General features: G+C 34.8%; 1 protein-coding gene across 2 annotated transcripts in view; it reads right to left on the minus strand.

Annotated features, from left to right (window-relative positions):
- Positions 1-674: 674 nt before the first annotated feature.
- LOC136033573 (peptidyl-prolyl cis-trans isomerase NIMA-interacting 4-like) overlaps positions 675-14,631 on the minus strand; it is a 34,289-nt gene continuing 20,332 nt past the window's right edge. For both annotated transcript variants that reach the window (XM_065714332.1, XM_065714331.1), the window contains exons 2-4: positions 12,216-12,363; positions 6,874-6,993; positions 675-848 (exon numbers count right to left, since the gene is read on the minus strand). In XM_065714332.1, coding sequence (XP_065570404.1) covers positions 690-848; positions 6,874-6,993; positions 12,216-12,302 — 366 coding nt within the window. In that variant the 5' untranslated portion in view covers positions 12,303-12,363 and the 3' untranslated portion in view covers positions 675-689. The remainder of the gene's footprint in view (positions 849-6,873; positions 6,994-12,215; positions 12,364-14,631) is intronic.

The following is a 14,631-nucleotide window of genomic DNA, read 5'->3' on the forward strand; positions in this document are numbered from 1 at the left end:
TATCATCACCCAAGTACCAGATTAATTTAGCGATCAATGCATGACCAAATATCATACTGGCTACAGCTTAACTACTATAAAGAGGAGCATAAAAAGTGTATGCGTAAAAACAAAAGAAAACAAATTACAAACTGAAAACAGGCACAGACGTTGTTGCATCCTAGAACCAAGTTTGCCAGGCCCCAGAGCAGGGTTGTATCCACGATTTTTTTTTGTAAGGGGAGAGAAGAGTTTATAAAAAGGATTTTTTCGAGGGGGGTAACTTTTTTGGGGGGAGGGAGGATAAAAGAAAACTTTAAATTAACGCAGAAAAAATTTGTTAATATCTTTTTGTTACGTTTTTACGAGTCGGACAAACATTTCGGGGAGGGTTCAACCCCCCCCCTAGATACGGCCTTGCCCATGAACAAATTGGGGGAACAGGGCCTAAGGCTCCCCTTCTCATGTGTACTTAGCTAATCTGCTTAATTTCGACCGATTTTTGTACAATGACAAGAAATTTATGGATTCTTCAATTCAAGCAAGTAGCTAGATGCTGTTAAGGGTTGAAGCAAAAAACGAGATCATGACAAGATTTTATCAAGAATTATTCCAGGAAATATTCTACCTATGCTACCCCCAAATTCTATTTCGCCAATTCAGTAGAGATATCTAAGCAACCATAAATCTATGAATTAATTTAATAAAATTTATTTCTTTCCTTCAACCATTATAATATGATAACCAAATTTTGTTTTCACAGGGGGGTTTGTATACTTTGGATTCCCAAGTGATGAGACTTCGAGGGCAAAAGCTGCATCCTGGAATGGCCCAACCATGGAGCCTCGGGACATCCATCCAAGGTCACCCTAAAGAAGAAAGAGCAAAAATATTCACTGAAGAATATACTTAAGTAAAATTTGGTAGTTGGTAATAGCTAATAATAATGGATACTGAAGGCTAAAAATACACGATAAAGAAAAAATCTAAAGAAAAGAATAAAGAAACCCCTAACTCAGTAGAGATTTTAGGCATCATATTCTTAAGGGTGGGCAAGGTATACTATAGCAGTGTAAAAACATTAAAAAAAAAGGAATTTAATGTCAGATGTGAGAAAAACTGAAGGGAAGGGGCAGCTGCCCTTCTCCAGCCCAGACCTAGAACTGCCACTGCCGTAATCTCCCTAGATACAGCTTTGGCTGCAGCCTATCATTCATGAGTTACAAATTTAGCAGTTCAAAACATCTAATTTATGGGTCATTAAAAGGTCGTACTGTAACTTCATAAACCAGGTAACTGATCCTCTTCTGCGTGCCTAACCGCAATTTAGACGTAAAAAAAAAAAAAAAAAAAAAAAACAACCAAAAAACATCATGTATCTCGTGTAAATATTACTTTGGCAACATTGAGCAGCGAAAACACAGCTTGGTACAGTGCTACGTTGACAAACAAAGCAATTCTCAACTTATTAGCGCTTATCAAGTCCCAGTTTCAAATTGCAGTTGTACTGTTGACGAGAAGGAGACAGTGGTAGTTTTCTACAATACCTAAGGTAAGGACTTGCGCTAGGCGTCTTCAAGAAAGTCTTCTATGAAACCAAGCTCCAATATCGTTGAGACAACAATTTTTAAGAGCTGTTTTCTTGGATATATTGTTTTTGTTGCGTGTGCATTGGGCAATAGCCCAAAAGCCTATCAGCAACAGCAACAGTTTTCAACTGATGCTGCTGAACCTTTTAGAAGTAACCTATACAAAAACAGAATAGGGAAATTTTTCAGAATAGGCCAAATAAATGCAAAAGATTCCAATAGTAGATCCACACAATAAAGGTCACAATCATAAGAGACATTTGAGATCTTTGACTGTGACGTGAAGTTCACAAGTTGTAAAATTAGCACTCCATAATGTCTAATTCCTGGACAAGTGAAAGGTCATATTATAATTATAAGCCATTTCCTATAGGTCGTGACTAACTAATTAAATGAAGTCAAGATAAGACAATATATATTTATATTGTCTGATATATTTTATTTATATTTACTATATTATTTACTAATCTATATTTATCTATTTTTACTTATCAATACTATTTATATTTTCTACATCATATATAAATTACGAACACTTCTCCGTGAGAATTGGATTTCCAAGTCTTGGTGACACTGATTATTTGGTCTGAAATGGGGGTTAGTGGCGTGACTCCCTAAGCAGAGCCAAAATTGACCCAACCCCAAAAGGATACATGGAGAAACCTGGGGAAGGGAAACAGGAAGGGCGAGGAAAAGGAAAGGATGGCGGGCCCCCAGCCCCCAATTACACTTCCTGGCTAAAGGGCCATGAAACGGAAACCAGTGTTGTAGGACAGTGCCGGGGTTCGATCCTCACCGCATCATGGTCGGGTGACAAGCTTGTTACTTGTGCTTGTAAAAAGACCCAGCAACTAAAATTTCGATTCGACACCCTACGCACCAGTAATGGCTCTGCTGGATCTTTATCCTTATCATATTTATATATTTACTAGCTGTTGGGGTGGCGCTTCGCGCCACCCCAACACCTAGTTGATGGGGGCGCTTCGCCCCCCCCCCCCAAGACCCCCCGCGCGCGTAAGTCGTTACGCGCCATATTAGTTACGTGCCATTGTAGTTGTGTCCCTGTGTCCCACCTGTGAATATAGATAGATATATATATATGTTTTAACTACGTAAAACTTGCGAGTATACAACATTCTTCGATGTCCCATTGTCTGTGCATATAAATAGATTGTCAGGTTTACCGACTCTTGAACATGCAACATATAATTGTCCATGGGAAAAACAATCCGTATTCAGATCTATACCTCATGATTCTAATGATTGCCCTTGAGCTTTGTTGATTGCTAATCAAACATTCCCTGTGTCGCCGTCGTCATTTATATATCCCCCTGTGCCCCCCGGCGTCCCCGTTGTAGGTGTGTCCCTGTGTCCGGTCGTCATTTATATTCCTGTGTGCCGGTCGTCATTTGTGTCCCGGTGTCCCAGTCTGTAATTTCTTACAGACTGGTCGTCATTTATATTCCCTGTGTCCCGGTCTTACAGGTCGTCATTTATATTCCCTGTGTCCCAAAACTCCCGGTCGTCATTTGTGTCCCGGTGTCCCGGTCTGTATATACATTCGTTTTTGAATTGGTCTTTTTTTTTAGTTTTTAGTTGTTTTACCTTTTTTTAGTTTTTTTTTTAGTTATACCTCATGATTCTAATGATTGCCCTTGAGCTTTGTTGGTGGTGATTGCTAATCGAACATTACATGTGTCCCCGTCGTCATTTACATATCCCCCTGTGCCCCCCGGCATCCCCGTTGTAGTTGTGTCCCTGTGTCCCGGTCGTCATTTGTGTCCCGGTCTGTATATACATTCGTTTTTGAATTGTTATATGATGAAATAATTTTTTGTGTTTTCCCCTTTTTTTCTTTTTAGTTTTTTTGGTTTTGCGTTTTTTTTTAGTTTTTTTCTTTTTCTTTTTAGTTTCTTTTGTAGTTTTTACCTTTTCAGTTTTTTTTTTATTTTTAGTTTTTTTTTAGTTTTATTTTTCTCCTTTATTTTTCAGTTTTTTTTTTTTTTTTTTTTTTAGTTTTATTAGTTTTTTAGCTTTTTTAGTTTTTTTTATTAGTTTTTTTTCTTTTTAGTTTTTTGTAGTTTTACTTTTTTTTTTAGTTTTTTTAGTTTTTTTTTGGCTTGAATACATTCGTTTTTGAATTGGTATATGATGAAATATTTCAGACGTCATATGCGGACAGACAGACAGACAGACATAACACACAAACAACTTATTTATATATATATAGATTTATTGTTATATTATATATATATAACATATTTATGCAAAGTTATTTGCTAGGGTGTCAATCAATAAGGAAAAGAAGGATCAGTAGAGAGATTTCTGTTTTGGCCAAGGGACCTTTATATGGGGCACAGTCCGTATATCATTACCCCCAACACTAAAGTATTTCCAAAAATTTTGAAAATAAATTAGAAAGTGAGACGGAACTTTTAAGTTAGTGATAATCTACAATTCGGAATAGGGGAGATCAGCTAGGACTGGGATAAGATTTTCTTATTACGGTACCAACAAAACTATGTGTACTATATCAAAAGAACCCAAATTATTCAGATTTTCACTGAAAACTTTATAGAATCTTTTTCGAATAAAAATGTAAATGAGGAACTTCGAAACCTATCTTTTGTATAAAGATATTTTTCATCCCCATAAAATTATGAAAATGCTTTAATCCCTTCATTGTTTTTTGCTCGACTCAGCTTTACTTATTTATTATCTATACTTATTTATATTGTTTACTTATTTATTATCCTGTCCTAATAAATTATATTGAAGATTATGTTCCCACTGAAACATGAAGTTTTTCGACAAGTTTGCAGCTATAGTGAATTGGTGCTTAACTTAAAAATTTCCCTTTTAAAGCCAAAGAAAAACTCAAATTTCAGCCCATTACTGTAGATGAGGGACATCCATTTGGAGTGTTGCATTTTAGGCCTACATTGTGGGTCATCCTAGACAAGGATTCACTGATACACTTCTTTGTTATTTCAATAAACTATGCAAAAAAGATTCCAAGAATCATTAGCTTAGAGACAACGAAATATGTAATGGTGCATTTTTTTAAGCTTTTATAAATTTTATATCACCATCACAAAATTCAATTCGGCGCTATAATGCTGTTACTTGTTTAACATGATCCGTAAAAGAGGCCGTTTTTAAAGCCAAATTAAAATTACAAGATTAAATACCATGGCTTAATTAATTTAAATAAAAATAAGGTCACAAAAAGTAATATGAGAATTTCTTATAAAATACACCATGGCGTTTCACTTGAGAAATGATCTTAATTATCTTATAATATCAAATTCTGCAGTTCATGCTTAAAAAAGCTGGCAAGCATTTTTGTTAATGAATCATGTAATGTCACAGGTGTACGGTCGTCTGAGCGATGTATATTGTGTTGACAATTGAATTCAAGAGAGACCTTAATTTTCTTCCAGACTTCCGTGTTACACATATAATGAAGAACAAAGCTTTCATTTAAACTTTTGGAAATTATTCAAGCATACCTTGCTGGTAACAAGTTAAGGCTTATCAGATAACCTCAGATATAACAAAGTAAAAAAAATCACTAGAAATCAAAATACTACCAGAAAGGCAGTACTAAAAAAAGTAAAAAGACAGAAGGCAAATGGTAATTTTTTCATCTGATGGCCCATTTTCTAAGAAGTTTTCATCATTATATGAGACTTAACATAGTCTATACTGTTTATTATTTTGATTTTAGCTTAAATAAATGCTTATACTTTTTAAACTGTAACTTTTGCGTAGATAGCCTTATTCAGAATTTATAGACATGTTATCTTATTTTAATTTTCAAAGAAGGGGCAACTTCAAAGAAGGAACGTATAAAAAAGGCGACAACGACAGATGGTCTTACTTACTACATCCTACACCTATATTATATACAGAGGCTCTCAAGAATTTCGTGCATGGCCCTGGGTTCACAAATTGCTGAAGGGTTCACTGGCCCTTTCATGAAATTATCATTTGATAATTTCTTTCGGGGGGGGGGGGGCCACGAACCCCATTTCGAGAATTGATGGTTATTCGATTAATTCCAGTTAGTTAAAAATTCGTTTCATCTTAAAAGAAATCAGCAGCCATATATTCACTATCTAAGTGTAATCAAACAGCTTGTGGTACCGAACTGTAAGTAAGGAGCGATGCAGCTTAATAGTAACCGAAAGTCTAAGAAACAGTCTCGATAACAATAGATACATTAACAGAACCGAATTTCGGTGCTTATTCAAAATATGCAAAATTCATCAAATTTAATGGTACCCATCAAAAGTTAAGAGCCTGGGAAAATTATCCCAATTTTTGAAAAAGGGGGAAATACCCCCAAAACATTAAGTGATCTTAACGAAAATCATTCCATCAGATTCAACATACCAGAGAACCCTTTTGTAGAGATTTCAAGTTCCAATGTAGGCTACGAAACTGTGGAATTTTGCATTTTTTGCCAGAAGAAAGATCACGGATGTGTGCTTACTTGTTTTTTTCCCAGGGGTGATGATAACGAACCAGGGATCGTAGAAGATCTGGAAATCACGTGGGAGGATTTCCCATGGAGGAAGGGAATTTTTCATAGAGGGGAGCCGGATTTTCCCAGCATTATTAAAAAAACGACTAGAAATTAATAATAATAATAAAAAAAGTTTTTCATCTGAAAGTAAGAAGTAACATTAAAACTTGAAACGAATATAACTTATTACGTATATGAGGGGGGTTGCCCCCTTTTCAATACCTCGTTCTTTACGCGAATTTTTTTAGTACTTTTAAAAGAGTTATATATTCTAATTAAACAGCGATTGCGATTAAGGAGTCATTCTTAAAGAATCGGGACAAAATTCGAGATTTAGCGTAAAGAGCGAGGAATTGACGAGGGGGCGAGCCCCCATCATATACGTCATCATTTCTGTTCGTTTTAAGTTTTAATGTTGGTCCTTACTTTCAGTTGAAAAAATTTGTTTCTTTTACTTAATCTTTGACAAAAAAGAACTCTTTGAACTAGAAAAGCCCAAAAAGAGCTACCGCAGCTTAAACTTAAAAAAAAATTGCGTGGGTTTTTCTTAAATGTGTTGCTTGTTTTAATAAAAAAAGTGTGACGTGAACAATCAAAAAGTCTAAGTTTAGCACATTTTGTTGGGAAATTTTATATTCAAACACGCATGAAGTAAAAGCAGTATGGCTGTGGTGTTTTTCAAAAATTTTCTAAAATTACTATTTCAAAGATCGCTAAGCCTCTTCTAAAAGTAGGATTTAGTTTAGAGCATAGCATAAAAAATGTCCAGATTACCCCGTTCCGAGCTTTATCTTCACTGTACAAAGCTGCCACTTCATTGAATTTCATACCACTCTCCAGTTTTTGCAAAGCTTCAAGAATTTTTGATTGTTTTTCACAAAGGATGTGGCGCACCTGAAAATTAAAAAGACGTTAATTAAGAAGCCATGTCTGGTATAATACTTAACCCACGGTTCGTAAAACTAACATGGGTACCAATTCACAATAATACAGAAAAGGGGAAGGATTTTTTGTCAATTTTTTCACAAAGGATGTGACGCATCTGAAAATTAAAAACACGCTAATTAAGAAGACGTGTCTGGTATAATACTTAACCCACGGTTCGTACAACTAACAGGGGTACCAGTTCACGAAAATATAGAAAAGGGGGAAGGAATTTTGTCAATTTTGCTATGAAGGTACAAAAATGTATTTTTCAGGATTTAGGTCGGGGTTGTAACTAAATAATTGAATAAATATTGACGGTCTCTTGGGGTGTGGTTATAATAGTAAATTTGAAATTGTTTAGTGGTAAGGTGTGTGATGCCGAGCAGGATGTGCGATTTCTATTAATTTTTTTATTAATTATTTTGTCCTTTATCATTTTATTGTATTTTTGCCAAGTTTTTCACTTATAAGTGTGGCTGTTAATATTAATGTTGTTGTTTGGTATAATAAATATATCTCCCTCTTGAAAAATGACCCAATCCACCATCAACCCCGAGCATATATGTACAAAATATGCAAGATGATCCCTTCAAGAAACAGTAGAGATTAACCCCTCCCCAGTGATTCCTAAGACCCCTGATACCCGTTGATTTTCAAATTCTGTTAAGTTTTTAAGTTAAGTTCAATTTCGTTTATTAACAAAATGTAACTAAACAAAATAAACTGGCCTGTCCATGAACTTGCAAAAACAAGTTGAAGTATGGACATGCCAGGAATAAAGATTTCCTCAAAACTGATTATAAGAATGAACTCAGTGTACAACCAATACTGATAATTCAAATAAATACAAAAAGCATTCCTCTCTGAACTGCTGCTAGGGTGACCATAACAATAATACCGGGAAAATTAGTAATAAAAAAAGTCGGGAAAAATAGTTGTTGTTGTTGTTGTTTGGGGTTTGACGCGTTCGACCAATAAATCATATGCGTTCGTATCACTCAGTTGTTCTGTGCCTTCTATGATCACTAGCTTGCTTGGGTGTCACTTAGTCATTATTCACTGAGCCAGAACAGTATCGCTTGACTTGCTAATGGAGGGGGGTTATTTGCCCGCAGCAACTGCCTGCGTTGAAAAACGGGAATCAAAATACTGCAACTATGCATTGTCAAACAGCAATTAAAATACATGTACAACACAATAATAAAAAGTAATACAAGTTTTACACATTATAACCAATAACAATACAACCAAATGTTGATAAAATATACCTAAAATGATAAATGGGGCAATTCTAAAAATCCTATTTAACAGTTAATAATAATTAAAAAAAAAAAAAAAAAAAAAAAAAAAAAAAAAAAAAAAAAAAAAAAAATTATAGGGAATGAACCAAACCAGTAGTCTTAACAAATCTGCCTAATAGGTTTGTGCTTAGTTTTTTAGACCAAGGAGGAGACGTGTGATGTCCCAGAACAGAACGCATTGTGAATGCACTAAATTCCTTCTCACAGCAATTTCTTAGTACTTCTCTCTCTTTTTCGTATGTTCTACAGTTAAAGATGATGTGGCGTATATCTTCATACACTCCACAAGTGTCACAGTTGGGGGATGGAGCCATTTTCCACTGGAATAGTGTTGATTTTGTCTTTGCATGGCCACATCTAAGACGAAATAGGCAGGTAGAAAGGATGCGAGAAGTGAGGTACATTTCTTTTGAAGGCTGCTTATAATCATAAAGATCGAGGAGCTGAGTATGAGAAGAATGGAGCCAGGCCTCTTCTTCTTCAAAAATTTTTGAGCTAATTAAAGAAAGAAGTTCAGGACCAGTGATAGGGGTTTGGGTGATCAGGCCTAGTTGGGAGGCTTGTTTTGCAGCCTAATCTGCTAGTTCGTTTCCTGTTATACCACAGTGTACTGGAACCCATATGAATAGAACAGATATACCCTTTTTTGCAAGTTGAGTAACCAAATTTTCAATCTCAATGGCAACCTTTCTTGCTTGGTGTTGCTGGTGTGAGAGGTAATCCAGAGCTGAAAGTGAATCAGAGCAGACAATATACTTCTGGTATTTGCTCTGTGTTTGGCTTGATATGGCTTGAAGTGAAAACTTAATTGCCATAAGCTCTGCAGAGAAAATTGTCAGGTTAGGGGGTAAACGGTATGAAAGAGACAGGCTCTGGGAGGGTATAACTACTGCACAACTGCATTTTGTTACTGTCTTTGAGCCATCTGTATAAACTTGAATGTATTCCTCATATTCTGCCAGCTTTCCCAGGAATATGGTTTTCATCAGTGCTTGGGGGAGGCCCTCCTTTTTTTTGATGGTGATGTTAGGAATAATCAATTCCTTAATTCCCTTGGAGGCCATAGACAAATCATCACCCAAATTGACAGTCAGCCTGCCATTCTCTATGAACTCTTCCATGCCCGGAAGGCAAAGGAATCTCTGGAAAGAAGACATCTCTGTTGGTGGAAAAATAGTAATAAAACATATCCGCTTCATATCCCTCTTAACATAATGTGCAATGTGTGCAAACACGGTTGTCGGTATGATATTTTAAATGTCTGAATATATTTGATATAAAGTCAATGCAGCAATGTAACCACAATTTTAAAAAGTAATGATTGCATGGGTCTCGTGGGAATAACGAAACAACTTCTAAAAAAAGCATTTCCGTATACTCTCCCACCAACCTTTTATTTGATTAAAAAATTGGAAGATACGATCTGTATTTTAATACCGATTGTGAATCAAACAACTAAACATTACAAAGATTCACGCTGCCTGGCCAACAGAAATCATTGCAACAAATGGGCTAATCTCGTGCTTCCAATCAGACACAATGAAAATCATTGGATGTTTACGAATCAAACAAGGTGCCACATCTCTACCTTTACCACACCTCTAAAAAGTTGGCAGTGGGGCAGGAATAGGTGTAGCTAGGATTTAGTTAGTTTTTACACATAGTCAGGACTTAGCTCGTGTTTGCACTGAATCAGGACTTCGCTTGTTATGGCACCAAACCAGGATTTAGCTTATTTTTACACTAAATCAGGATTTAGCCCATTTTTGCATATTTATTATTTTTTTTCCACATATATATATATATATATATATATATATATATATATATATATATATATATATATATATATATATATATATATATATATATATATATATATATATATATACCGCAACAATTAAGTGCCTTGTCCCTCAAAATTTTCGAGATAATGCATCTTATGGGCGAACCTTTACTCAAAAAAGTGGGGTCAAAACGCATTGGTCATCTCTTCAATGATTATGATAACATTAACACAAATCTGTCTTTCTTCGTTCAAAAGCTGGGTTTCTTGCCACAGGCCAACTTTCACTGCTATTAAGAAAGAGGCATAAGAAAAGCTTTATATTTTTTGTGACGACCGTACTTTTAACATCAGGAAAAATGTAATACTCTTTAAGAATGAGGACAGAAGACCCCTCCCCCAATTAATAGCTGAAATCCCGGATCCCCTTTACGTAATTTTCTATTTATTCCGAGAAAATGTTAGTGGATGGGGCCAGAAAGCAACCATACACCTTAAGCAGTTCTGCTGTTTAGTTTCACTTCAATTTGAACTGGCACCTGCCTGCTTGAACAGAGCTTTCCAGTAAAGAAACTTGTTTGAACAGTCTCAGATATTTCTCTTTGACACGATTCATGCAATTTAACTTCAGTTCACACTGGAAGGTTAAGTACAAGCAAAATATTTCTTTTGAAATCAGGCAAAAATTACTTATAGTTTTCAAAAATTTAAGTGTTATATTCATCAATTTGGCCAAAAGTCAAGACTTTTCACAAAAACTGAAAACTAAAGATATTTGACCCTTATCAATGTTTCGTAATAAACCAATTTTCCTTTTAGAAGCAAGCTTGTTCAAACCATTTAATCTTTACAAAAGAAATCCACGAAAATTAAGAACATCTTGCCAAATAATCGTAAATTTTCTTGTTATTACGAGCCAATTACAATCCTATAATCGTTTAATGGGGATGCCAGTACTGTCCAATAAAAACATGCCAATAACGTCTTCCAACATACAGTTCTATCATTACAAATAGCTTCAAAGGCCACCAGATAACTGACCCCTATTTTTTTAACATTGCAGTAAAGGACAGTTGGACATCCCTATTATACACTTTTGTCTGTGAGTAAAAATTAAGCAAAATCATCCTTTCTGAGCACAGGCACAACTATATAAGGCTTCCTAAATAAGAATAGGATCATTCATCAACTCCACAGTAAAAGTTTACGCTGTTTGTAACAGCTTCAGAGACAAGACCCTAAGTAATTTCTTGCAACAGAATGAAATTGGTGACCCGAGGGAAGAAAAAACTAGAACACAATCAAAGTATTAATTGACAATAGAATTAACCAGACAATGTGTCCAGGGTTGAGGGATTAACGTCTTTCATGCCAGTATTACCACTTACTCATCATAGCGTCATCAAAACTTTTCAAATCTAGGGGGGGGGTAAATTGGCCATTTATCATCAAAAATACATAAAAAATAGGTATTTTAATCAAATTTCCCCCGAAAGCTATTTTTCAGAATCTAAGGGGGGGAGGGTAAAATTCGGGATGGGGGAGTCAAATGCCCCCTGCCCTCCCCCTCAATTATTGCCACTGTCATCCATTAGTTTAATGTTCAACAAACATTACGAATAAGATAAAATATAGTTTTAAGTTGTCCTCACACTGAACCCCACAAAGAGTCCATGGCTTGTAAGCGAAATTGCATTTTAATTGTACACATTACATTGTTTCTTGTTGTTTTTGTTGTTTTTAACAACAATTGTTTTTGTGGTTTCTTGTTGTTTTTAAGTAAGCACAGTGCAGCATAACAAAGAAAGAAAAAACTTCAAAGTTTTCTGGGATAAACTAAATGATTATATAAAACAAACAACTAAACTTACATTGGAACAAACGCTTATACACTGTTCTTCATTTTTTCCCTGCAAATTTTGCGAAAGCCCCTTTTTTATTCAGCGTTGTATAGACATAACAGAAAACTATTTAACTAGTTAGAATTCAAAAAAAGTTATTTTTTTCAAAACAGCACAGGAAAAGCATACTTTCATGGGCTGATTCATTTGGTGTTTTGTCCATAAAATGTCAAAAGGGAACAGGGCTTAAGAAGAACTAACCTTCACCGAAGAGCCGGTTCCTGACTTTTTATCCTTTCCTTTTTCTTCAGTTGACTCTTTGGGTTTTGCAGCCTTTTTTGGGGCCATTTTATCAGAAGAGCTGTTTTATCTCTAGCTGGCAACAATGCTTTACAATTTAGCTATGAATCTGAAAAGTAAAAGCCATGTAATTAGCATTTCAAGCGTGTATAAAGCCAACAAAGTATACTGACGTTCTTATACACCAAACAATTCTGCATAAACAGCGTAACAGATTATATTTTCTTGACTAACAACTGTCACAGACAAAACAAAAAGAGAAAAAAAAAGAAGAAACGAATTCAAGTTGCCGAGCAAGTAATGATAAAAACGAAATACAAATCACAGGCATTACTGAAGTCGAAAATCAGAGACATTTTGAAAAAAAAAATTTGCATTTGGAAAAGAAATTTCTTTTTTATTCTTTTGTCATATAATACAACATAAAAAATAGAACATTTCCAATGCTAAACTCCCCCCCTTCCTAATAGAACAAATGCTATAAAACAGTCCAGAATTGGACTGAAACACTAGTTTCGAAGCAGCACATTTCCTAAGGGGATCTCCAGTCTTCCTGCATGTTCCTTCAAAGGGGATAGGGAGTTTCATTTTTCTTTCCTTAGATGTGTTAGCGTTTAAACAGTTATTATCTTTAAAAGTGCCCTTCCCGTGTTAGCTAAATAAGAATTGAAAATGATGTGGACTTACTTTCTAGCAGTGATTAAATCACAAGATACAATCTATGCAGCCACAAGAACAAAGGGACAAAACGGCCAATTCAAAATCTTCCAAAATCAAAATGCCGTTTAAAACAGATGCTTCATAATTAGATTTTGGTAGAAAGTTCAATATATTACATCTTGTTCAAATCATAAGTATGCAAATATTTTTCATCTGTGTTACTGTATTGCCAAAAACGGCCCAAACCCCACTAGAACCCCTTCACAGTATGTTCATAACCTCACAAATTTAGAGATGGTATATCTGTTTCAGCTTGTGATCGCTCAAAGATTGATCCTAAATTTTTTAACATTAAACACTGAAAATCTATAAGATTGGAGAACGTCTTAAATCTAAAGACAAATTTCACAGATGACTTTAATTTGTGCCATAGTTGGCATTACGCCCTTCTAAGCTCGCTGATTACACTGCCTTATAGTTTTCTCTCTATCACCTATGGCTTTTTCTTCTGCCACCCAATTGTAATTTAAAATGTTTACTAGCAACTTTCTGTTGGCTAGCAGAGACAGAAGTGTTAGCTATAAATTCTTAGAAAACACATTAATTGGGCAGAAAAAAAATATAACCTCAGCAAATAATAGTTTGAAAAAGAGCTTATTAAAATTGAGTAAAAGTAGAGAAGATGGGCATTTTGCAAACTTTAGAAAAGTTCAGGTCAGCATAAAGCTTACAGTAGTTATAAACTTCCACTACTTTTGTTAATACAACTTATTAGATTATATTAGTAAGATTATTATACACTACAAAACTAAGATCAGTTATATAAGACATTTTTATGGAGAGTAAAGAGCAAATTTAAAAATCTAAAATAAGCAGAAGTTAGAATATAGAAAGTGTCAAATCTAAAAAAGTAAAATTTAATAACAAACTGTAAGAATTTTGTTTTCAATACTAGCATATTTCAAAGGCAGACCCCAATGTCACAAGGGCACAAATAATTGACACCAGAAAAATCTGGGGGGGAGGGAGGATCCCACCCCCAGCCCCCTAGATCCGCCCCTGGCATATTTGTATTGATTGCTTTGGTTTTATTAGTTTATTATGTAGTATGTCAATGGTTTCTTATTTTTAAATCCAATGCTGACAAATACGCTGAAATCAATTGATTAAATTAAGCTTTGATTTTAGACTAGTCAAATAACTTTTCACAAATCACGAAAAAAATTCTGACAATACTTAATTGTGACAGTTCCTCTTACTGGAGGTTTATGGTTATACTTTTATAGTTTAAAATCTTCAATTTTTTTATATCTCTTTGTTGTAGACTTAGCTACAATTCTATATGTTCTGAAAAATTTTTATGTTCTTATAGCTAATATATATGTTCTTAACTATATGTTCTGAAAATTAGAAAAATGACGTATTTTTAACTTACGAAGTAAGATCCGAGTGATCGGATCTTAATGAAATTGAAGTTTAACACAACCAAAATTATGAGCAAGTTTTAAACTCGACAGGAGAGATAGAAAAATATATTCATGTACAATACACAAACAGTAAAACCAAATACATAATGATATGCCCCCCCCCCCTCAAAAGGCTTTATGGCTAGGGAAAAAAACCACAAACACTAAAAAAGAAACTAAAAAAAAGCCACCCTCTACTGATTACCCACCTAAAACCAAACCAGAGTAGAGTCCTATGCACAATAAACAAT

The sequence above is a fragment of the Artemia franciscana genome, chromosome 12, assembly GCF_032884065.1.
Source record: "Artemia franciscana chromosome 12, ASM3288406v1, whole genome shotgun sequence".
NCBI classification, from domain to species: domain Eukaryota; kingdom Metazoa; phylum Arthropoda; class Branchiopoda; order Anostraca; family Artemiidae; genus Artemia; species Artemia franciscana.